Here is a 25909-nt window from a genome sequence, read left to right on the forward strand (position 1 = left end):
AGGTCAACATCCGTCAAGCCGCAGAAATGCTGACAGGGTCGTGGTGGAACGTCAAGGCAAGCACCATTAGCAACTGCTGGCGAAAGGCAGGTCTTCTCGAGACTTCGCTTACGCCGCAAGACTGCGAGCCTATGCCACGAGACTGCGATGACGAAGCGGAGCTCGACCCAGAGCTTTGGAATGAGCTTACCGAGAAGCTCCCGGTAGATGCTGCAGTAACCTTAGAGGATTACGTAGACAGTGATTGCGCAGCGGCTACGTCTGCAGAGCTCACCTGCGAAGAAATCGTGAGTCAAGTGCGTGAGCAAGATTGCTGTAGCAGTGACGAAGACGACGCTGGAGATGCAGAGTCTGGGACAACGGAAGAGGCTATTTCCAGCTCGGATGTTGCGGTGTTCCTTGAGAAGACCCGATCGACCTCGGGTGCTGCAAGGATGTACCCGAAGACATCCTTAGGAAGGTTGCAGACGTGGAGGCATACTTGCACCAGCGCCTGCTTTCTACTCGCCAGAAGAAGATAACCGACTTTTTTAAGCAGTAAATTGTTTCCACTCGGTGCCCAGTGTTTTCGTTCATTGTTTACACCCCAACACGTGCACCTCCTGCAAAGGTACGTTATTTTCGCTGTTGTGTTACATTACCGACACCATTTTTCAGTACTATGATATTTCAGAATAACAAATTAAATTTGGCGGTCCCGCGAAGTTCGTTGTAACGAGATTCAACTGTAGTTAGCTATTAGATTCGGCTGGCGAGCTCGGCGTTGTAAAAGGAGTTAATAAATGTACACGTGTTGCTTGCTCGACGGTGTGGCTGTGTTCGTGCGTTCCGAGAGCGGCTCTATTCATGACCCCACACTAGAGCACTGCACGGGCTCGGGCCTACCCGAAAACCCGGGCCCGGCCCATGGGCCGTGTCACCGATCTCGGAGGCGTGTGCGCTGTAGATAGATTGAGAAGGCGCAGGTAGGCACAGCAAACATAATTTAATTGCACACAAGAAAAACTATAAGAAAAACACTCAGAATAACTAACAGAGAAAATCTTATAACCACAAAAGAAATATGCGAAAGTTAACAAACACACTTCTCAGTACTTTGAGACCTACGACTAGCGTCGCCACTAGAGTGTCTGGCCACGTAGGCCTCGCCGTCGAGTCGTAGTCTGGATGGAACACGCTTACTTGGTTCCGTCAAACTCCATGAGTCCCGCCTCCGTGGGGTTGGATCCGCAGTCGATGTTTCCGACGATCCTCTTCAATCGTCGCTCCGATACGTGTTGGTTAGCCACGCTGCCGTAAGCCGCTTCCCGGTCGCTGACGTGGCCAGGCGTCGCTGCCGCTTAGGCCTAAGTACGAGCTCGGCCCCTGCTGTACATGATGACGTGGCGTCCCGGGGATTGTTGCTGGCTGAAGCTTGAAGGGGGACTGCTGCTGGTGCGTCCGGAATTGCCGCAAGGTGCTGCAGCACCTCCGAGGAGCCTCGCCCGAGCGTCGTCGAGGTCAACGGCCAGGCCACGGAGTGCCAGTGTCACGGCCTCCGGTATCGAACGTTCGCTGCCTTCCCGTTGACAGAACGTAGCTGCCAATGCGACCTTCTTCTTCAGTAGCCACGCAAACAATGCCAGCTCATCGAACTGCTGCCTTCGTTTACGGCTCGTGTCACGCACATCGCGCCGTGTGCTACCCTGCACGCGCTCGTGCCTGTTCCGCGTGCTTCTCCTCCTACTTCGTCGTCTTCGTCGTCCATACGTCCTCTCCTTACTCATGACAGGCCGGTTGGGCCAGGTAAAGTAGTTTTCATTGCGGGCTCAGGCCTGAAGCTCTGGGGTTAGGGCCGGGCCCGGGTTTGAGGTGGCGGGCTCGGGTCGGGCCGGGCTTGGACTTTGTTCCGTTCTTAAAAGGACGCTAAAGTGAAACACTGAATCGGTTTAGACTGATAAAGTGTACTCTGAGAACTCGAATGTCGCTCATTTCACCATCATGAGTTAATTAATTGAGGAGAAAATCAAGATAAAAGTTCGATTTTTAAATTTCGCCCCGAAAACTCCGCGCGTGAGGTCTCGGATTTCAAACTGTATTTGCTGTATTTTGGAAACTTTGGCTTAACGAAATTTTCTGAAACTTGGTATATTAAGTCTATGGCCCCCTCGAAGGTCAACGTACTTCCTTTTTCCCGATTGGGAACTACGTAGGCCCCAGTACACACTGTCAAATCCATGACGTCACGGCGTCTGCTGCGCGAACGTCAAGGCGGTGTCGCCACCCGCATTTCCTTTTTGCGCGTTCTTGCGCTTACCAAGTGTCTTGTCGCGGCGAGCGTGGTGATTTTAGAATTGGAAAACAGTAATTTACCGATAATAGAAAAATCATTTGTCTCTTTCGTCTCCCTTAAACTTTGTTCTACATACATTGTGCATACATATGCCTCACATTTTATCTCGAGAAAAAATGTATTTTTTTTAATGTCAGGCAAGCTATTTCGAGAAGCTTTATGAGGGAGAAGTGCTGAACTTCTTTTGCTTCTCGCATATGGCGCTACTTTATTTATCTAAAACGGGCGAGCTGAAGTTAACATATTGCTACTGTGTGCTTTATTTGCATTCGTTATTGTTTTATATCCCAAATATCATTCTGTAATCGCAGCGTTAAATGTAATATAACAAATTTATACCTCTGACATCGCAAGAGCGATAACAGAGATCCAAAGCGGGAGAACGTTCTTCAGAGTTCCAGCCCTCCACTTAAACGAAAAGACTGTACGTACTACTGTCTTGTTACGTAGAATTCCTATAAAGGCATTCTTTTTCCATGCTTCCGTCACTGCTCCCAGAGGTCATGTGACGCGAGGTATACATTCACAGCCTGCGTTGCATGCCCACGCTGTTAATGTCTGAGCTTTCGTCTTGTATACCGCTATATCAGGGCTCTCAAGCTCACCTCAGCTTACGGGCCGCATTCACGCAAACTCCCGCAGGGGAAAAGACAGTGATGAAGATAAAAGCAGGGGGGAGGGGGGGCGATAGGTCGTACCAAATGTACCACTTGAAAAACCTTTTCCATATCTCCTATATGGGTCATTTCTGAGGGGTATTCGGAGAGGCAGAATTCCAACAACGTATGGATACCTATCTCCAAAATGACTAAAATCTGGAAGCCAATTCTGAAAAGTAGAGTTTTGTTTAACGGTTATGTATCAATACATGGTGGCCATAGGGGGTGCCTCACGAAAAAAATTCTTTAGCCCGGTCATGCCTGCATAGCTTCAGAACGTATTTATAAAGGGAAAAAATGGGACGAAAACAGTCGTGTGCGGGCCGCGGGCCACGTGTTTGAGACCCCTTCGCTATATAGTGCGAGAGCTACACAATACTGCCGCAACAACATTGGAATGTGCGGAAATATCATAGGCCCATTAAACAAGGCGTGGGACAAAGTATATTCGCTAGACGAAACATCTGGCTTGAAAAAAAGACAATTGCAAATTCTGTGCCGGGTGATGTCCCTTTATGTCGAACCATATGCATCCAATGAGTCGGCGTCGAGAAGCTTATTGCACCTTTATTACCAAACTGCTAACAAACCCCGAAAATTGATCGAAATTGCTTCGTCCACCTCATGCCAGCTTTACCCACGTAGTCCAATGACCATCTTCTACCAGTACAACATCGTTAGGAAGGCATACACCATTACAATATGGAAAATTACACCATCTCCCACTCAAGGGAACCATGAGGGGATGCGAGCAGCATTGGGGGCGCACACCAAGTTTCCGTTACATTCACTCGGTGTTTCCGTTAGTGTGTGAGATTCGTGGTTAGTGTTTGTGTTATCATTACGTTGTGTTTGTGCGTTGTTTTCGGTTAGCGCAGAGTGAACGAGTGGCGCCGACGTTGATGTTACAACTCATCTGAACGGAAGTGAAGCGAGGATGATGGAAGCCGACTGAGCGCACGTGCTTATATACACATGAAATGGGGGAGGGAGAGGAGAGAGTGGGTTACAGGCTGTATTTGGCTGTGGCGCGGCTACAGCGCGGGGGAGAGGAGAGAAGGTAGCCGAACACCTGCGTAAAGGAGGAGAGTGGGAGAGAGAGTAGGCGCATGCGCAGTGGAGCGCAGACGCCACCACCAACGGCAGACACAGCCCCGAGCAAAAGCTGCTTCGCATCTAAAAAAAGCATGGTGAAAACCGTGCATAAAATACAATGTTGAAAACCCTAAAAGCCCTCAAAGACGAGTTTTAATTGATGACATTGAAGAGTGACACGACGTTCGACAAGAGAAATGAAGGGATGAGCTGGATAGCTCGTCCCTTCCATTCTGCAGATGTCCATTCTGCAGAAGTCCACAAAGATATTCTACATTTGATCCGGTGGCGGAAGTTAAGAACGACTGCCAACGCTTTCAGAATTCACAAGGTAGATGTGTGCCCCTGCAGCTAGCGCAAACAGAGCGAGAAACTTTAGCGCGGCAGGATATGCGATGCATGGTGTGCTTAAAGCGGGAATCTCTTGACAATTTGATTTCTTGCACAATAACATGTGAAGAAATGAACTATAAAATATGCCTAAAGAAACCTACATACTGTGTATCCTACCAGCAGTCGGATATTTGAAAATAATGCTATGACAAACAGTTTTCTTTTCTTCCTTTTGGCTGCTTATACGTATTTCTAAAAGTACACATGGTACACGCGGTTCATTATAATTTTTTTCTGTAGGTTTGTGTATCGACAACAAGATAAAAGATTTGGCTTTCCTCCTCTATTTCTCTTCCTGTGGCAAGGTGCTACAATGCTGAAGACAGGCGCTACATATCCAGAAGGGTGCATGATTGGCTTTGTCGTTAGAGAATGCTTTAAATTTCAACAGAGAGTGCAATAAAAACAAAGTGAAGAGGGCGTTCTGTTCTCTGTCTCTCCTGTGTTTATTGCGCTCCCTATCGAAACTGAACTCCTGCTGCAAATCACTTTCCTTGCTACAACATTATCTGCTACAAAACACCCTTGAAGATCCCCACTGTATTTGCAGAAAAAATAGAGTATACACTGCTCAACAAACATCCATTGTGCCCATTATGTCCGCTCAACTGTTTCCACAGTGAGCCCCTTTTTTACGAAAAATTGCGGTAGGTTAAAGCATAATTGTTAGCGAAACATGCGCCAACAAAGCGTAGATATTTGCCACTTAAACCACCTTGATGTCGATTCCATGTTCAGGCCACACCACCTAGATTAGTGGTTCGGGCCCCTGTCGGGCCATGCCGGGCCGGGCCGGGTAGGCGAAATTTTTCTCGGGTTTGGGCCAGGCCCGGGTCTCACTTTGAGTCACCGGGCCAGGTTCGGGCAGGTAAACTTGAACGAGTTCCAGGCCCGGGCCGAGAATCACGGCCCGTGCAGTGCTGTACCCCACACACTACAGTGAATTTTTTTTTCTGCGTACATTATATCGTCAGCGCAGGTCTGCGGAGATTAATTGCAAATTTACATACAAACTTACACCCCAGTCACATGCCTGGACTGTAGGAATCACACGGCTGCCTGTTGGACATGTTTTGTATTCATGCAGCCATTGAAAAATGTTGTTTTGGTTATAGTGCTGTAGCGCTTATAGTGCGAATATTCGAGACTATGGCGACTTACGTTATAAGCGGTCTATGCTGCATTTCCAAGCTTCCAGCAGATGGCTACATAGCTTCAAGCAAAGACATGGACTCTTCTAGAGTTGTTAACGCTGAAGGGAAAAAAAGTGGACGAGTCTCAGGTCAGTAACTGGCTGAACACGGTGCCGGCACTGGTTTTCGATTATGCACCATGCAACGTATTTAAGGGGGGAAGCGGGGATCTAATTGCGAAAATCGTCCAAAAAAAATCAATTTTTGGAAAACACTCATTTTGGCATCTGTGGTCTCTTAGTTGCGCAGTATCTAAACGATTACACTGAAAACGCACTTCAAGTCCTCAAAAAAAAATAATTTTGTAAGTGAGGTCGGTGAAAAGGAAGCCCAAAATCGCGCTATAATGGTGCAATTCACGGCATCGTATCTTGACTTTCCTGCCATCAAGCGCCGCCATCTTGGCGTCGTTTCAGAGCTCAAAGTTTCGCCTCCCTGTTCCCTCCCTTCTCGCTTACAATCAATGCATAGAAAAAGCGCAGACAAAGAAATCAGAGGGTGTTCTCACAAACCTTGCAATGTACGCAGCGCTCCTATTGGCGGAGCACGCGACACCGTTGAGAGGCGCTTTTCTATTGGTAGTTGCCATGGGACATGCTGCAGTGTTTACGAGCGAAGTGCACGCTGCTTGATCACTGCGTGACCGTAAGCACATGAATCGCCGCTTCGAAAAGTGACGCGTGTACGGGAGGCAAAGTGCAAGCCTGTTTAGTTTCGTACGGAGGAAAACGTGGGACGGTATCGCATGGATCGGGCCAGCCAGTGATTAGATTGGGGCGTACCGACTGGGCTGTCGGCACGTCGTGTCATCCCTTGCCGGGACGGTAATAAAGCGACAGTGATGTAAACAATAGCGCTTTATCATCGAAACGCTTACTACTTATCAGATGACGCACGAGTGCCGCTTTACTGGCTTTACTTTGGAGACGATCTGCTAACGCTTGCTCTCACGCCGCTACGCTGAAAGCCGAGCTTTGTAGGCGCGCGTTCCTGGTCCTGTTTCGATAAAACGGCCGTCTAATGTCCCCACTAGCGGAAGAGCGTTCTCATTTCACTTAGTTATAATGTGTGAAAATGCGTCTGCAGTATATTTTTTTCCCGTGACTTTCTTTTGAACTTATACCGCAATATGGCAGCAAAGAACAGAAAAATTTTGCTTTTTTTCAACCAGTGTTCGCCCAACCCAAAAGAATGTACAGTGAAACCTCGTTAATACGTACCTGCCGGGAACGCGGCATAACTACGCACTAAACGCATTAAACACAAAGTACAAATTTGCATCTTCTAGCGTACGCCATCGCCGCCAGCAAATAAATAGAGTGCCACAGAAAATATTGCTTAAAGTACCCACCGCAAAGCCCTTTCTTTTTGCCTAAGTGGAGAAAAGATCCTGGCACTCTTGCACAACCGCCCGATAGCGCACAGTGGCGACGCCAAAGCGCATTTTGAAACTGTTACAGGGTCCAGGATACGCAGTCAACGCAGTGACCGACATAGCGACAGAACGGACAGTGTCTGCTTTCCGCGATGTGTGTGTGCGCGTCTAACCGCGATCTGCTACTAAACGAAAACTGACACAGTGCTAGTGAAACGCAGTACGACCGCTTGGAGCCGATCTTCTCCCGCCTAGTTGCGTACAGCGCGTCGCCCACTCGGCTCACGCCGTCACTGCCGGGCCACTTCGGTGTCGCACACGCGCATTTGTCGTGGGAATGCTGTTCGTACCCACTTCGCTCCAGATCGTGCACAGATGCGGCGAGTAGCTTGTTCAGTTAATGCAGCGATGACAAGCTTCATGCAAGCAATGCGCACACCACGACGCTCTAGCGGTCCTGGCAGCGGACGGAGGCGCGTTGGGTGGTCGCGTAATAAAAGCGTGCAGTATGGTTACAACCGCGCTACGCTTGCTGTACCGTACACGTGCGTTTAGTGTAATAGCGTCAATGCAGGGAGATTTCTCAGCGCTCGCGACCCGCAACGTTAACTACGCAACAGCGATCTACTTTCGTTTCTACAAAGTGGCGCGCCTGATGACGGCTTAGTAGCATTTGCTGTCGGGCTAGTTGGTACATGGCTGAAGTTCTTCGTCCCTGTCCGAGCATTTGCGCCATCAATTCAACTTCAGCCTTGAAAACGGCCCCGCAAACGAGGCGGCAGCGATCAGCGGCCCAGCGCGTTCAGGTTGTCGCCTACTAAAAGCGTGCAGTAGGCTTAAAAAGTAGCGCTGCGCTGCACGCGTACAGATAGCTGAATATACTTATTGTGATAAGGTTGTCGGCGATAAGCCATGCCGGTGCGTTCGTCGGTGGCCGCCATCTCACCTTCGTTCTTTCCCGATGCTTACCCGCAAAGGCGTCGCCGCATCGCGCGGAAGTCGGAATCTGTGATCGACCGATCTCTGCACTTCTCAAAAAGACGGAAGACCTTTGCGGCACATTGTGGCGTCGGGAAGTTGAGCGGCGCAATCAAATTTTATGGCACAACTGCGTACCCTGCGTACCCTGCGCGGCACGCAGGGTACACACTAACCGATAGGCATAGGGCGAACCACTACGGCTTAAGCGGTCAACGAATGCATTGGGCTCTATGGGAATCGGTCGGGGATTCGTCGCAACTACGTTTTAACCGTTAGTACGTTTAAAACGGGTACGTATTAACGAGGTTTGACTGTAACCTCAACAATGTCTCCCCAAGGTTCCTGCCCACAAACCTATGAGCCGTCTACAGCCACTGGACGCGGCGATGATTCGAAATGCAAAGCATCACTTCAAAGGCTCGCTAGTACGGCGTCTCCTGGTGAAAATTGATCGCAAAGAAGAAATCTCCTGGTGAAAATTGATCGCAAAGAAGAAAACCTGCGGATCAGTCTGCTTGATGCGTTGCATTTCCTGGCAAGGTCCTATGACAATGTGACCCCGGATACAATCGCGAAATCTTTCCGCAAATGTGGATTTTTTGCAGGACAGGATGCGGCTTCAACAGGACAAAATCAAGAGCTCGACGACGACATTCAGATAGAAGGTTGGCAGAACCTCGACACTCAAGTTTTGGCTATGGACCTCGTCACCGCAGATCACAACATTGTCACCTGTGGGTCTAGTCTATTGAATACTTAGTTGAGTAGGCGAAGGAAATCGAGACTGATAGTGATGGTGAAGATGCCGACATGCGACAAACTTCTGCACCGCACCATAAGTGCCGGCAGCGTGAGCGACAAAACCGCGCACAGTTTTATGCCTTTCAGGCAGCTTTTGTGAACGAAATCAAAGGCAGAAAAGTTCCAAAGAACACCAGGGACTTATTCACCAGGAAGCAGTTATCCCCAATAAAGTTTGTGTTCATCCTCATGTTCAACACAGCTTGTTTTGGGTCATACGAATTCAGGACGATAATATTTCACGTGCTCTCAACGAATTCGTATCACCGAGATTCTACTGTATCAAGGTCTAGCTGCATTCATGACCCCCAACAGTAGTTATCCTACAACCTTCAAATTTAACTTTCCCAGTGCCCAAATGCAATTGCTCTCAGGTTATTCAGGAGGTAAAAGAAAAAGGCCACTGAGGAAACGGTACACTCTCACTCACGTGCAGCAGGCCAAGTTTTCCCGAGTAGTAGCAGTGTGAGGTGAGCATCTTCTCTGGCAGTTCACTGGCCTCCAGTAGAATAGTCTGTAGGCGGAGCAAAGGCAGCAACACTGTACTTTTGGCTCAATACTACATTTGCCATGCTTGGCGTTTGGTTGACAGATACAGTGAGATGTGCAGGTTCGTGTTTAGCTATCTTAGTGGAACCTTATGCCGCAATTATTTAATATAGTATGCCTCCCTCAATACACTACAACTTCGGCTTCACCCCCCCTCCCCATGTGTCCAAGTGAGTACATCAAATATGGCAGAAATTCAATGTAATGATGACTTTTACCACGCTTTGACAGTTGATGTAGTGATGTATATATACCCCCCCCCCCTGCTGTAATGCCTGCAAAGGCGATGCAGGTACTGAATAAATAAATAAATCACACCCTCATGCAAGCTGCAAGCTTGCATGTCTTCACGTGCTTTGTACATACCTGCCAACCTAGGGACTTCTGAAATCGGGGGACCAGGACGGGGCAGGGGGGGCAGGAAAAGATTGTTTTGGGTGATTGGTCAACAAAATTGTCCTTAGTCACTGCACCACTTTTTTAACCAACGCCTCCTCTAGAAAGATGCCTGCCGCGTGAGCCAAAAACCTCCTGCCCTACCCTTTCCCTCCTTCACCGTTTCTAATGAGGGCAGTAGCTGGCGATCCTTGCGGTGGCCGCTTGCAACACACATTTGCGCATGCGCACATTCCCCCCCTCGACGTCACACCACGCCAGCCCCATTGAAAACAATAGGGGAGAACGTGGCGCCATCTCTCGACAAGCGACCACAACTCAAGGCAGGACGGCTACAATGGGATGGCCAGCGACGCCGCAGGCATGTTTCTAGAGGAGGCGTTGTTTTAACGTACAACAAAATTCATGTGTGTCTCAAGTTCTTCGTCGTTCCCAGTGCTCAGAGGGGCCATGCATGCAGCATAACGGCCCCCGCAGCCTGACTCAAACAGTGATACTATAGAAGCGTTCCAGCCTCTACTGTTACTGTGCCCTCTCCAAACTGGGCCATGAAACGGGGGACGTGGCCACCAGTGTCAGTGGTTGGGTTGTGGGCATGTCTGGTCAAAAGAGGAGAGCCCAGCGCACGACAGGAAACAGCAGTGGGGCAGTGAACCTTTCAAGCTGCATGGACATTTCCTTTTCTTTGGTAACTAGAACTAACAGACAATAATGGCAAGGAAAGTATAGGGGATGTTATTTGTAGTAATTAGGATATAAATGTGAAGAAAGTCAAGTGGACGAAAAGATAACTTGCCGCCAGCAGGGACCGAACCTGCGACCTTCGAATAACGGGTCCGATGCTCTACGACTGAGCTACAGCGGCGGTCATCCTCCCGCCCACTTTATGGAGTATATATGTGTTACGTTCTCGGGCACGTTTGTCACGTAGCGCTACTTTAAGCCTACTGCACGCTTTTAGCTGCCAATCGCTGCTGTTCGTTGTGTGGGACTGCATTCAAGCACACACCGCTTGTTGTGCACCAAGAAACCTGGCTGCATTGACGCTATTACGATAAACGCACGCATACAGCACAGCAAGCGTAGAGATGTTGTAACTATACAGCACGCCTTTATTAGGCAACAACCCAAACGCACCTCTGTCCACTGCCAGGACCGCTACAGCATCGAGGAGTACGCATTGCTTGCAGAAAGCCAACATTGCGGCGTTGCCACTGATATTGAATGGGATTGCGTCGGCTGTAATGGCTGGGGTGCTAGTGGCGCCACTAAGAAATGCAACAGCGCAAGTGTACAAGATGGCAACCATGACGCACTTCCGCTCACAAAACGCTGTCCGCCAAAGATTAGTTTCGGTTGCAAAACCATTTTGTGGCGCAGCAATGGCGCAAACTAGAAAAAAAAGACCCGTTTGGAGCAGTATGGAGTAGTAATTTCCAGTTGGCGCAGATTGGCGCAATTTGCGAAGGTTTCCGATCACTGTAGTTTACTGTATGTGTGAAAATTTTGTCCAGGTCCAACTGTCAGAAGTACCAAAAACAGTGTCAAATTTTAAGGGCTCGTTTTTCTTTGTTAGACACAATATTAATGAGCACTAACAGACAATAATGCCAAGGAAAGTATAGGGGATGTTATTAGCAGTAAATGTAAGGTAAATGTGAAGAAAGAAAAGTGGACGAAAAGATAACTTGCCGCGGGCAGGGACCGAACCTGCAACCTTCGAATAACGCGTCCGATGCTCTACCAACTGAGCTACCGCGGCGGCCATCCCTCCGTCCACTTTATAGGGTATATATGTACATTTAAGAGTGTCAGTGCACAGAGGCAGGCCGTGCAAAATAGCTGGGGTCGTACACGTCATTTTGTTTACAGTCAGAGATGCGATTTCAGCATTTTATTTAAGCAAAGCACGTTGCGGGGACTTTTTCATCGGCCGTGCGATGTGGTGAGGATAACACCGTCAGAGCAAAGCAAGTCACTGATGCTGCAAAGAAAGGTAGCCCTAATCAAAGAAGCAGATTCGAGGCTTGAAGTTTCCACGCGTCAAAATGGCGCTCATTGTGTGGTTGCATTGTGCGAGAGGAGCACATTCCAGTCACAACATTGACAGAGAAGGCCGATTCTCTGGACTTAGCAGTGGGCTACACTGACCTCGGCTGCAACATCGGTTGGTTTGACCATTTACTTAAGTGAAACAATGTGGCGTCACACACGGTGATCACGGCAGTGTCGACGCAGCTACTCAAGGGGTGACGACATGAGCCGAAACAAGAAACATGCTTCGCTTGATACAAAATAAACTTGAGTGCAGCGGCATGGACGATCGCCACATGCGATGTGTTAAGCAACTCGAGAAAGCTTTGGTAGGTGCAAGTGTTACTGAGAGGCAGACCAGACTTAATCGGTCTTTCTGCACTAAATAAAAAGGCATTGCAGAAAAACACAGCGGGTTGATAGCTCTGGTATGTCATTATCTTTTTTAAAACTTTTACAAAGAGTCAGTTAGGCACTCCTGTTAAGAAACTGGACAGTAGTGAAAAAGTGTCTAGAACGGGACTTCTCAGTAGAAATTGCGCAACTTTGTTTATCTCGAAAATCTGCTTATCTCAAAATTTTTTCTTGTTTTTACTACTTCAAGTTAACGAGGTATTACTGTACACCCTCAATATCGCGAATCTTTTTTTTTTTAGAACTAGACAATATATTTAAAATCATAAAGAAGCTTAAATTCCATCTTGAACGAATAAACGACGCAGAAATACGAGGACGAGCAAAGGGACGACAGACAACGGCGCTGGCTAGCAACTAAAATTTTATTTCGAAACGAACAGAATAAATATCATCTGGAAAAGCATGATAAAAAACAACCATCATGCATGCAAAAGGGAACAAATAGTAGCAAAAACAACCTAAGTGACTGATTAGACATGAACATAATGCAAACTATCCCTGAGGTATGAGACCTCTGCCTGTGACAATGCTACCGAAGGTTGACTGATGCAGTTGCGACTGTTCAGTGACGTGTAAAAAGCCTCCATGATTTCACACGTGCGCTGATCTCTGTGCAAATGCAAAATTTCTGTCCTATCAAAACTTGAATTACAAGCACTTTTGTGACAATGAAGAGCCAAATGAGAACCTATGGCATTTTTAACATTTTGCACATGCTCTTGGATCCTAATATTTACGCACCGACTAGTATGCTCTATGTAAATATTATCACAAGAACATGAAATTTTATATACAATTACAGTCAAACCCCTTGGTAAGAGACCCTGATGTAACAGACAGCTGGGTGTAAGGGACACAAGTGTGCCTACATTGAAGTTAGAGTTGACAAGAAAATGCATATGTGGTACCCTGCTTATAAGAGACACCTCATATAAAAGACAAGAATTGCTTCCCGGTGCATGTCTCTTATAAAGGGGTTCAATTGCATATACAATTTAGTATATACAATTTTGCATTGGCACAGGGATCAGCGCACTCGTGAAATCGTGGAGGCTTTTTACATGTCACTGGACAGTTACAGCTGCATCAGTCAACCTTCGGTAGCATTATCACAGGCAGAAGTGTCATACCTCAGGGGTAGTTTGCGTTATGTTCATGTCTAACGTCATGTCTAACACTTGGGTTGTTTTTGCTACTATTTGTTACCTTTTGCATGCGTAATGGTTGTTTGTTATCATGCTTTCCCAGACGCTATTTATTGTGTTTCATTTCGAAATAAAGTTTTAGTTGCGATTCAGCGCCGTTGTCTGCCGTCCTTTTGCTCGTCCTCGTTTTTTGCGCTGTTTATTTGTTCAAGATGGAAGCAGACCAACTCGCCCAATTAACCGCTCTGAAGCTTAAATTCATAAACTTGATGAAAATTCAGGGCAGTTGGTGGGGGTTCACTGTGGTTGATGAAATTCTTGGTTCGACTCTGTAGAGTCACGAATTTTTCACTCTACTGCATCTGCTCCCAAGCACTATTGCTATAAAAAACAGCCAAACCTTGCAGGCAAGTGGTGCCACCGAGATCCAGTCGGAGAGGCCATCCAGAACGAGTTTCAGCAGGGCTGCAGCAGCGGGCACAGTGTCGGCTGCATGGGACTCCGCAGCATGTCTGAGCAGCAGGTGCATCAGCAGACAGCCAAGATCAGGTGCTGTGCACAAGCATCAAAATCAGAAAGCCATCAGATTATTGAAGTAGCTCCCAGCACCAACCGTGGACACACTTATGAAAGACCAATCTCACTGTACTTCCAGCATCACTTCAATGAAATCCATCCCTAACGCCACAAGCATCTCATCGGAACAGCATGCCTAACACGGTTTCACACACAAAAAAAGGCTCCAGTCACAAGTATCACACATTTCTGCATACTGACTCCTAAGCCATTTCCGTGCAGCTTCCGGAGCAGCTAAAACGTCATGTTGGAGCAGTTACCTATCACACATTTGTGCACGCAAATATTTCAGTTTCCAGGCTGAAGTGGTTGTACATGTTTAAGGGGGGTCGCGGGTATCAAATCGCGAAAATCGCCAAAAAAAATCAATTTTTGGAAAACACTAGTTTTGTCATCTGTGGTCTCCTATTTACGCAGTATCTAAATGATTACGCTGAAAACGCACTCCAAGTGCCCGAAAAAAATAACTTTGTAAGTGAGGTCGGTGAAAAAGAAGCCCGAAATCGTACTAAAACGGCGCAATGCACGGCGTCGTACGTCGTCTTTCCTGCCATCGAGCACCGCCATCTTGGCGTCAAAGTTCAAAGTTCCGCCTTTCCGTTCCCGCCCTTCTCGCTTACAACCACCGCATAGAAAATGCGCAAACAAAAAAATCAGAGGGTGTTCTCACGAACCTTGCAATCTACGCGGCGCTCCTATTAGCGGAGCGCACGACACCGTTGAGAGGCGCTTTTCTATTGGTTGTTGCCACGGCGACGGCCCCAGTGTTTACAAGCGGAGTGCTCGCTGCTTGATCACTCCGCCGCCGTAAGCACGTGAATCGCCACTACGAAAGGTGACGCGCATATGGGAGGCACAGTGCAAGCCTCTTTAATTTCGTACGGAGAAAAACGGGGGACGGTATCGCATGGATCGGGCGAGCCAGTGATTAGATTCGGGCGTACCAGATGGGTTGTCGGCATGTCGTGTCATCCCTTGCCGGGACGGGAATAAAGCAACATCGATGTAAACAATAGCGATTTTTCATCAAAACGCTTACTACTTATCAGATGATGCACGAGTGCCGCATTAACGGCTTTACTTTGGAGACGATCTGCCAACGCTTGCTCTCACGCCACTACGCTGAGAGCCGAGCTTCGTAGGCGCACGTTCCTGGTCCTGTTTCAATAAAACGGGTGCCTAATGTCCCCACTAGTGGAAGAGCGTTCTCGTTTCACTCAGAAAAGTTAATAATGTGAGAAAATGCGTCTGCAGTATAGTTCGATGCGAAGTCGCCGTCAGCTTCGGACTGCCGAGAAGGTGTCAGCTCTGCGGCGCAGTGTACTGTGCAAGAAATTTAATCTTTAGGCGTTACTTGTTGACAGGGGTGATCGCAAAGCTTCATCAAAGTAATACACCGCAATTTAGGTCGCCTGACGACACGTTCCGTGACCACAAAAATAGCGACACAGTCCAACATGCCCAACGTTTACATGCAGCCTGGTGCACTTGCGTTCCAGAGGGCTGCAAAAAAGCATCTGCGGTAAATAATAGAGGATAATGAACTTCCTAAATCAGGCCAAATTAAGAAGTAGAGGCCCAAAAGATTGTCTCCTGGCAAGGACACCAATTATTACTGTCCTGGCACCCTTCAGCATAGGGTCAACTGCAACCAAAACTTTGTTGTCCATTTTCTCAAAAGTGTTTTGTGCCTGCCACTTCCCTTGTGGAAAGCATAGCACAAATATGGCTAGACCAATTTTTATACGGTTTGTTTTATTGTAGTCCATAGACTGTGCTGTACTTCAACACACTATTGGAAACTTTGTTTCGGCTATCATTATTTTGTTATTTCATAATTACTGAATGGCACGATTAGCTGAGACACAGGCATTTGCATGTAATGTGCAGCATAAAATTATTAGGGCTGTAAAAAAAAACCTGAAAGCGCCTTGAAGTACAAACGGTATGTGAGCAAAGATGCAAAGTAGTTCCAGCCTTCCAACTTGTTTCATCAATGTGCCAGGCTTTCCATGAGCAAGGGACTCGTGAATTTTTATAAAATGAACTATTAAAAATATCTTTATGAAAATTTAATTTATCTTTCTAAAATGACTTGTAGTACATGTGCCAAATTTCATCAACCTAGGCCAAGAAACTAAAAAGTTACGAATGATTCCTGCGTGTCCCCTTAATGAAATCGCTTTACGCACACATGCACACATTTACTTAGGATACCCATAGAGATGAAATTAGGTCACCACTTTTCATTTTTTAGGGGCGTAGCTCCTCTTAGTCTAACCTTGTCCCATGTCAGGCATAACCGGCAGTGTCTCCCGAACAGTATAATAGATGGCGCTGTCTCATAGAAGTACATACAAACTGCAGTTGACTGATGATATTCTAGATGGCGCTGTACACAATCTGTGTTGGTCCAATAGAAGTGTCTGCAATAGTGCGTTTGTGTGAATCGTCACTAGAGGGCTGTGGAAGTGCCACTACTCTCCGATCGGCTGCTGCGCGGGCTGTGCCTGGGTTGCGGGGAACGAGTGTCTCTCTCAGTCTCCTGGATCCTCGCCGTATGTGTCGGATCGTTGGTGGGGCATGGACGAAGCGGAGTTGAGGGCCTCCCGCGGTGCGAGCCCAAGAAGCAGCGGCGAAGCGAGCGGGGCGCCTGGCTGTCTCACATTCAAGGAGCCGACGCGCAGTTCGAGCGGGAATTTCTCACTCATTCATTTGGCCACAGTTGCGACGTGTGTGAGCGACTTTGGTTCGATAATAACCTCACCGCGGTGTTTATATGATGTACTGGGCGAATTTCACGGAAGAGTTTCACGGTTTACCGATGATTCCCTCCGGAGCTTCGCCCGACTCATCATCATTCACCCCGTGGATATGCTGTGATTTTTTTGCACAGTCTTAAGCTTTTTTAGTCCCATGACCTCGGGCCACCTAACATTTCCCTGCAGTTCACTTCATATTTGATAATGAATCTGGGTTTACTTGATGCTTTAGTTACAGTAATGGAACCATATGCTGTCATATTTTTCATGCATTTTACTTGCTATATAAATGAACTACAGTTAAAACTTGATGAAACAAAACCTGACTTTCCGAAATTTCAAATTTAACGAAGAAATTTCCATTCCCCAACAAATACTCACGAGGTTCAGTGTTGTCATCAACACGAATTAACAAACTAATTTGGCCACCAAACCCAATTTAACGAAGTTTTTCCTCAAATAAAAGAAGCAGTGATTTCCCTCTAATTTTGACCCAGACAGGTTTTTCTATGAGCGCGTGCTCTAATCTAACGCTATCGTTTATAATGTCTAAGCACCCCAATTACGGCCCTAGCTTTATTTTGACAAGGCTGCAAACAAACCACGCCTGTGCATTGAGCAACAGACTCCGCAGTCGGTAGCACTCTTATGTACCGGAGGGTGCCGCAGGCGGCGATGGCTCCTTTGGTAATTTCATGATTTATGCGACAGATAGCTCTGACCATCTCCTCGCAACTTTCTTGCTCAGCGTGCTCACACAACCCACTCCATCCTTTCTCTGCGTCATCACATATTTATTACATGATCTGGGTTTTACGCGCCAAAACGACGATATGATTATGAGACACGCTGTAGTGAAGGGCTCCAGAAAATTTCAACCATCTGGTGTTCTTTAACGTGCACTGACATCGCACAGTACACAGGTCTCTAGCATCTCGCCTCCATCAAAATGTGACCGCCGCGGCCGAGATCGAACCCGTGACCTTCGGGTCAGCAGCCGAGCACCATAACCGCTACACCACCGCAGCAGACATCACCCCATATTGGTAACGTGTTATAGGTTCACGTGGCCGTCTACTTGGCCTACATCGCAGATATTATGTCCCCTATGTCACAGACTTTTCAGGTGCGCAGGCAGGAGTTGCTGGCAAAAGCAATGCCATGGTAGCTATTGGGTGCTTTCAGTACAACCTAGGCCTTCGTTGTGTGGAGAAGCTTATGCCGTCATCCTTTACGGACAGAATCGTTAGAATCCTGGTTTTTGGTGATTAAAGGAGTATTGACACAAAATTTTGCGGCCGAGATAGCCCGCTGGATCGATTACCGTGTACGTGCGTGTACCATCTGCAAAATATCGACAGCGAATAAAGCTTGGAAGGTATTTTATATGAATCTTGAAGTTCGCGAGCGCGATCCAGCATTATAGGCCGCACCTGAGGCATTGACACCCTCGGAGGTGACCCGAGGGTGTCAATGCCCCCTACTTCCCCTACGTAACCGTTGCAGCCGCCATTTCTGTTTTGACGCGCTTCCCAATGAATCGCTGCTCGCCAGCGGGTCAAACCTGAAGTGATTCGCCACGTCGAAAATTTCTTCCATCCCCGTCGCAAGAAAATCGTCGCCATCAGACGACGATGAGCCCGACGACGACAGACCGCGCGGAAATGCGTCACTGTTTAGTGTGCTCACGTGACCGAGCGTTTCACTCGCTAGGTGGTGATAGTTGCACCCGGCGGCTTGTCATTTTTGGAGCTCTGTCACACCGAAACTGAGGCTGTGTCGGTAATGAGGAGCTTGTAATTAATTATCTGTCGCGCGCTGCAGCAGACGATGTGCCATGTTACGACTAACAGGCCCCCAGCAACACATTGCAGCAAAAAAACGCGGGGCGAAAATTTCTGTGTCAGGACTCCTTAACAACAAACAGGGTTTAGTAACTGGTCCTTTGCGCCTGAAAGCTAATCTGTGCTCCATGAAATTTGCGCTAATAGGAGGGTATGTATTTACTTTTCACAAGCTCTTTAACATGTACTGTTGCCGTAGCTAAGAAACGCAAACAAGATATTCCGAGATCCCAGGACACCACGCTAACAAAATTCCTCAGTACATTGCAGCATGTTGAATTGTTGGCAAAGTCTGTCCCTTGTATGGCATTAAAACTTAAGCGCCCTGCATAAAATCTTCTGGAAGTAAACTAGAATTATAGTACAATTTCTTTCAAACAAACTCACTAAGAAAACTCATTGGAAAACTTTCAGTACACAGTATGGGCGGGGTGAAATCATTTGGCAGGGTAGCGCCTTTCAAATGCCTCACCTGTCTATTACCGTGACCACTCAGGTTGCAGTGGTAACGTAAATATGGATCGCTACCACCTGCAGTTTCTGCTTTGCTCAATTCTCCCCTCCACGTCTTCTCCATATAGCTCGATTGCCCCCTCAGCAATTGCCTCAGCTCTCTCTCAGCCACATACCAACCCGAAGATATGCAGCACAGTGGCCGTCAAAACTCTTCAATCTGCTTTCAAAAAATGTCTCTTTTCTATAGCACAATGGTTTTGCTCTGTGATGGCACCTAAGCATGATTTTGCCGAGCCCTACTAATTCTTCATCCACAGCATGGTATGTAGACACACACTGCTTCCACACATTTTTCTTCAGACCTCATGGCTACAACAACAACCGAGAGAACCGAAGATGCATAACCGAGAGAACACTGCGGAGCTAGCTATGTGGCACAAAGAATGAATGCTGTCGAACACCTCCATACTTAGGACTGTGCAGCGCTCACAAAAGGGGACAAGGGACAGAAGAAGTACACAGGACAAGCGCTGACTCTCAACTGAATTTTTATTCCGGAAAACACAAAAAAAGTACTTCGTCCCTTGTCCCGTTTTGTGAGCGCTGCACAGTCCTAAGTATGAATCAATACCAACTCGCTCAATTTTCTATATGACCACCTCCAGTCCGCCAGTGTTTGGTACGAGACCTATGGAAGCACACATGCCACCCCCACTACACAACACGCCGCGTAACGTAACCAGAGCAATGCCGCCATTGTGCCCAGTGAATAAGGCCAATAAGATGTCATTTCCTCTGTCTTTTTCTCCCAGAGCCACGTTCGTTTTCGGGTTGCTTTGCCCACCGCACAACTTGCTTCTAGTTGGCGTTCAAAATTTTGCTCTCACTGGACATGAGCAGTGTGCTTGATTGCGCTGGTTGGTGCATAGTAGATGAAGAATAAAACAGCGCTTAAGACAAGACGAGATGAGGACACAGACACGGCAATGAACTAACCACCAAGTTTCACTGCAAAACAACTGCAATATTGCCCTCATCGTTTGTTCTCTCAGCTGTTTTGTGACCAGCGTCTGGCTGCGCCCGATCGTGTTATCTATGCTTAAAGGAAAGTGCATGTTTCCTTCTTACTCTTTTGTATGTCACACATTTTGACAGGGAGAGTCTCGCCCTGTCGCCACCAGACTAGAATTATTGGGGTAATCCGATGGTTGCGGAAAAAATAACGCGGCGGGATTCCTTTTCCACCGGTGGTCGCCTAAACACATTGCTTTGTCGGCTCTTCTTCGCCGCCTGCATTTTTCTTTGAATCAGTTGCGGAGCACAAGTTCACTCTAATAAACCTTGTTTTCTGAAAGAACCCGGCATCATACTTTGCTACATGACAATATATAAGAATGCACAGAACAACAAAGCATAAGCAAAAATGCACATACATGTGATACGGGCCATACATCAAAGATAATCAGCTTAAGCACATTATCAAGAAGCTGTCACACTAGTACCCCCTGAAATCCAATTTCACTACAGTGAAGGGAAACTGAAGGCTCACTAACACAAGAAACACCATGCTGTTGAATGTGGAAGGCTTCACTGATCTTGCATGCACGCTGCTCATGATAGCGCCCAATGACCACGCACACATCAACAATTGGCTGACATCCGCAATTTTTACAATGGTTAGTCAAATGGCTGGGAACAGAGACTTTAAGAGAGTATAATATAACATCCAAACACTTCAGTTACACAGAAAAATAGAAAGTAAAATTTCTGTTTTCGCTCAAAAATAATCTTTTAGCAATAAACCCAAGTCATTATTTAAAACCACTTACAGCACGTGGAACACGGCATCATCACGCTGACTCTTTAACGCCTTATCGGACAAGAACTAATCTTTTCAAATATTCCTTCTTTCCATGCACCATAACAGATTGGAACAACCTACCTTTTTCACAGTTATCTAACACCGGTCATTTAGAACGTGTAAGCATTTGACCCTATACACTGCTATTTATATACCATTATTTATACCTTCACTCATTGGTTATCTTGTGTTCCCTGATCTAATGAGCTAATACAACGACTCCTTAAAATTGCTTCATTTCCTTATTTTTGCACATGTATGTATGTATCCATACCTGCCAAGTTTGAAGAAACGGCATCCGGGAAATCTACTCAACGGGGGGAGGGGGGGGGGGGGAGGGCATACTGCGATAGCAATTATATGGACACTGTCAACGGGATTTTGCGGTCGCCGCTGATCTGTACAGAGTCCAAACCGATAACATCGCTTACGCATCGTCTGTTTCACGTGCGAGTCAAAGCGCGCTAGCGCTAGGGACAAATGCGGTTGAAGCAGAGATGAAACGACCCGGCCGTCACCGCACGAAGGGCACATGCGACAACATCGCTCCGCCTGCGAGGCCTGTCGTCGCGTGCTTACCAGTTATTTCAATGGGCCAGGGACCATAAGGGGCGCCGTTGAGATTGGGACGGTTGTGAGCGCTGGCGAACGCGCTATCTCGACACCGTAGAGTCCGATGTCTGTTGAGTCGACAGACATTGGTAACGGCTACCCTTATAAGTGCTGGGCTCTCCACTTAAAGCAGTAGTGACACAAAATTTTGAAGGCAAGATAATTTGAAGGCGAGAAAAAAAAAAAAAGTCACAGTTTCACCGCAAGGGCGAAGCAATGAATGTGATAGCAACAAATTGTAATGTTACACGAAGTGAGGCTGGCAGCTAACTGTTTTGCATCCAATCTCGCGTAACTACAAAACGCTGGTGTAGGAGAATACGGCTGCTCCAGGGAGAGATGCTCCCCGCAAAGTCACTTCGCGTTCAGAGCGCAGCACGTAGAATACGAGCCGTCCGCTGCAGGGATGCAACAGGCAAAATAGGATTTGGAGCAATTTTTGGAGCAGGAAAATCTCTCTTTTGGAGCAGGAAAATCCAAATTTGGAGCAGGTTACGGGAAAAAAAAACTCCGTTTTGGAGCTCAAAATTCCAAATTTGGAGCAGCTTCACAAACAAAGCTTGCTTTTGGAACAGCAACAAAAAAATATATGCAAACATTTTGATGTCACCACCACAATCATGTTTTCAGTGCATAACATGCTGAATAATGCCAGTGAATACTCCGGAAACCAGTAAGGCCTTGTGCATTGGTGAATTTGCACCAAGGTCCTTTACACCTGACCTACGCCACTGGCTGATCACGTCACTGTTGCAATCCACTTCATTCAGCACAGATGCGCTGAATTTTGTATTCCGCCCTGCTAAGAAGATCTTAAGGAGAAAGTCCATTTTAAAGAGAGCCGCCATATGTGTATACAGTTCAAGAGAAAAGTCTAAGTCCGGTGTTTATATGTCATGCAACGTCTAAGACAAACCAGCCAATAAGTACAATCTTCATAAGTGCGTCCTCCCTCTTATCTTTATTTTAAATATATATATATATATATATATATATATATATATATATATATATATATATATATATATATATATATATATAGAGAGAGAGAGAGAGAGAGAGAGAGAGAGAGAGGGAGAGGGAGGGAGGGAGGGAGCTATGCACAGCGAAAGTCGGCATCGTTTCATTGAACGCAGTGCTGTCGCCGCGTAGAGCCGAACCCTTCCTAGTTTCGTGCAGCGCGTCTCCAACAAAGCGGACGCCATCACTCCCGGGTCGGTCGCGTGCTCTACCGTACGACAGCTTTTCCTGAGGAGTATTCCTACGTGCTCCGCTCGTGACCGCATGTAGGGATACGGCAAAGATTTCGTTGGGTTAACAATGGTGAGCTGCTTTCGTTTCTGCAAGCGACACGCAATCTGCGTTTCCGCTCACGTGGCGGCAGCCAATGGCATCCTTGGGTTCGTCGCCTATATTACGCGTGCAATATATTAACAGTATAGTACCAATAGCGCTATGCCGCACGTGCTACCGAGCAGATATAAAGATCCTGATCGCGATAAGGTTGCTGGCGATAACTCGTATTGACGTGCTCGTTGGTATCTGCCATGAAACATTCGCGCCAGGAAAGCGGTGACCGCACTCGCGTGGACGTCAAAATGGTTAGTCGACCAATGTCCACATTTCCAAAAAAACGGAAGGCCTTTTTCGACACATTGTGGTGTCGGCCTCACCGCTACTGGGGGGGAGCAAGTACCTTGATGATCTCTTTCGGCTAAGGCGGTCAGGGTTTTCGCGTGTAGTACTTCTCTAAACAACACTTTACTCGTCAGTAGATTTAAAAAGACTTTACTGTATACAACCCGCGAATTCGTGCACGTGAGTACTGCTATTTGAACAAAGGCAGCTTTGAACCGGAATCCACCAAATAATAACGACATCCCCACTAAGATTTGCAGCACGTGTCAAACGGCTCATTTGTCAGTTAACTTTCTTTATGCGGTGCTTCCACATTAAATGGGCGTTCACCTTTGCTCATGCTGAATGACCCTGTAAAGCAGCATTTGAACCAGCAGTAAAAACTTCATTTAGGCCCACCAGCCCACCAGCAAACACACGGGAACAGATTAACGTCCTGTTTGAGTCAAGCGCCACTGGGTCGAATTGGATTGGATGAAAGTGCCTCTGGTGCTTCTCCCAACATTAGGTCGCCAATACGGGCTTCGTTTTGCGTTAAAATGAGGCTAAAACTAGCGCAACCGAAAAATTTTGCGGTTACCGGAGGCGTTTTGGCGCAGCGTGGCGCAATTTCGAGAAACATCGCGGTTTTGGCACAGCTCGGCGCAGAAAAACGAAATTGTATCAAAATGGCGCAATTGGCGCAGCTGTTGCATCCCTGCCGCTGTGATGGCTTTCGAGATAGCACGCGTGCCAGTGATCGCCACCGCACCCTTAGATTCAAAGTTCAAAGTTGCTCTTCGCGCGACGCGACGCGACACTCCCTCCCCCCCCTCACTCCCTCCCTCACGTCTTCGCGTCTCTTAAGGCTCGGTAAAGACGGGCGGGGCATTTCCTGTCTGCTTCGACGGCAGGCCTTCCGAGCGGGGTGATGTTATCGCATGCAACTTCCGAGCAATGGGCCATCTTGTTTGAACTCTGCTTCAGCCGCATTCGTCGCCCCCACTCGCACACGTTTACACGCAGTAGAACATACAATGCGCGGGGGGATCTTATCAATTTGGACTTCAGACTGGAAGGGCATGACGGCGACAGCAAAAACCCGTCGAGACTGTCCATATAATTGCTATCGCAATAAAAAGAAGAAGAATCCTTTCTACTACGTGGCCAGACAACTTTGCTCATGTGGCCATACAAATCGCTGGACGCGCGGGGCAAAACTGGATTTCCGGGAGATTTTCCTATGACCCCTACAACCGGGAGAAACGTTCAAAATCCAGGAGTCTCCCGGGTAATCCGGGAGACTTGGCAGGTATGTGTATCTATGTATGATGCGCTCTTGACAGAGAATCGTCTTAGCTTGAAGTGTCTGAAAACTTTACGTATGACTGTGTTGCCACTTTTGCTGCTTACACTTCGTATTGCTATTTCTTAATAATTATATGGCTTGTGCTTTCCTTCTTTTCATGTTTCTGCTTTTTTCTTTACATTTATTCGTGTTTTTTTGCTCAATATGCGTTCTTGACACATTCTAATGTTTGTTCGCATTGTCTAAATGCATTTCTATGTACATTCGCCCCTCCTGCTTGAGCCCCTTTTTGGGCCTGCAGTATTCTGTAAATAAATAAATAAATAAAGTATGCGTGCTCCCTCAGCCAATCATTTATGCATCAGCCTGTTATAACAGCGCCCACAAGTAAATGGTACCTTAAATTGAGGGGATCCGCTCTATGTACGGCTGGTGCAGAAGCCTAGCTCCGGTCCCAGCCGCAAATAGTCGTACCGTGTCAACGTCCCCTTCCCGTAGCGCGCGTCATCGCAGCTACGACGGGTTCGGGCGAATAAGGCAACAGGCTAGAACAACAAACAACACTTTATTGCTATGCTAGCAATAACGCGTAAAGGTCGCGTAGAGGGATAGTCCGCTCTCGTAGAAAACAAAGGGTAATGCTTACACCTTCGGTCGATAATCGGCTGGCGGGTCTCGGGGCGGTGAGGTGTTACTTCGCAGGTCAGCAGGGCACGAGAGACCGTCTGCCTGTCTGCGCGGTTGTTTTATTCACCTCCCGTCTCCCTCCCCACCACGAGGGTTGTTTTCCTCGCAGGCGAGTTCCCTTTCCCGCGAGCCGGGAAGCGAGGATTGGCGCGCGGAGTGACGGGAAAGAAGGGGTTGTCCGGAAAGGGCGACGGTGCTCCTCTCCTAGTGGTCCCTCGGCTCCCGCTGTCAGTTCGCGATCGCGCCAGCCTTAAGGAAAGGAAATGGGCGCGCGTGCTCTCCCACAAAATGTAAACATTTTGACAGAAATCTGTCTGGCTGGGTGGAATATTTAGGAGGTTACTATGGCTCCAGCCAAGTTTAAGAAAGCCCGACGTTTCGGGACCGATTCGGCCCCTTCCTCAGGGCGTGACTGGTTTGGTCATGGAAGCTTCTCCCCGACTTGTTTCCCTGCGACTCCGGATTTCCCTTTCCCTCACGTTTCGGAGGCCGTGAACGTAAACCGAGGGCATTGTTCCTAGGGACCGGTTCAGATTTGCTGGTGTGTTTTGAATGTGCCACGACTCGAGCAAGAGCCTCCTTCCCAGATTCCTTTCTGTTTCCAGAACAGAAGCGTCGTCGAAGTCGATCTTATGGTCGTGCTTCTCACAGTGCTCTGCAAGAGCGCTGCGTTGCATTTCCATCTTCCTGACGTCGTTCTTATGTTGGCGCATTCTTTCTGGGAAGCACTTGCTCTCGCCTATGTAGCTTGCTCGGCATTCCGAACACGGCACCCTGTACACTACGCCTTGGTGTTGTTCCCTCGAGGGTCGATC

At 47.5% G+C, this 25909-nt stretch overlaps 1 protein-coding gene across 1 annotated transcript in view; it reads right to left on the reverse strand.

The window, feature by feature from the left end:
* LOC119386438 (uncharacterized) overlaps nt 1–25909 on the reverse strand; it is a 466488-nt gene that overhangs the window by 175431 nt on the left and 265148 nt on the right. The window contains exons 13-14 of the mRNA XM_049413126.1: nt 13771–13922; nt 9260–9343 (exon numbers count right to left, since the gene is read on the reverse strand). Of these exons, the coding sequence (XP_049269083.1) occupies nt 9260–9343; nt 13771–13922 (236 nt within the window). The remainder of the gene's footprint in view (nt 1–9259; nt 9344–13770; nt 13923–25909) is intronic.

The sequence above is a fragment of the Rhipicephalus sanguineus genome, chromosome 3 (genome assembly GCF_013339695.2).
Source record: "Rhipicephalus sanguineus isolate Rsan-2018 chromosome 3, BIME_Rsan_1.4, whole genome shotgun sequence".
Classification (NCBI taxonomy): Eukaryota; Metazoa; Arthropoda; class Arachnida; order Ixodida; family Ixodidae; genus Rhipicephalus; species Rhipicephalus sanguineus.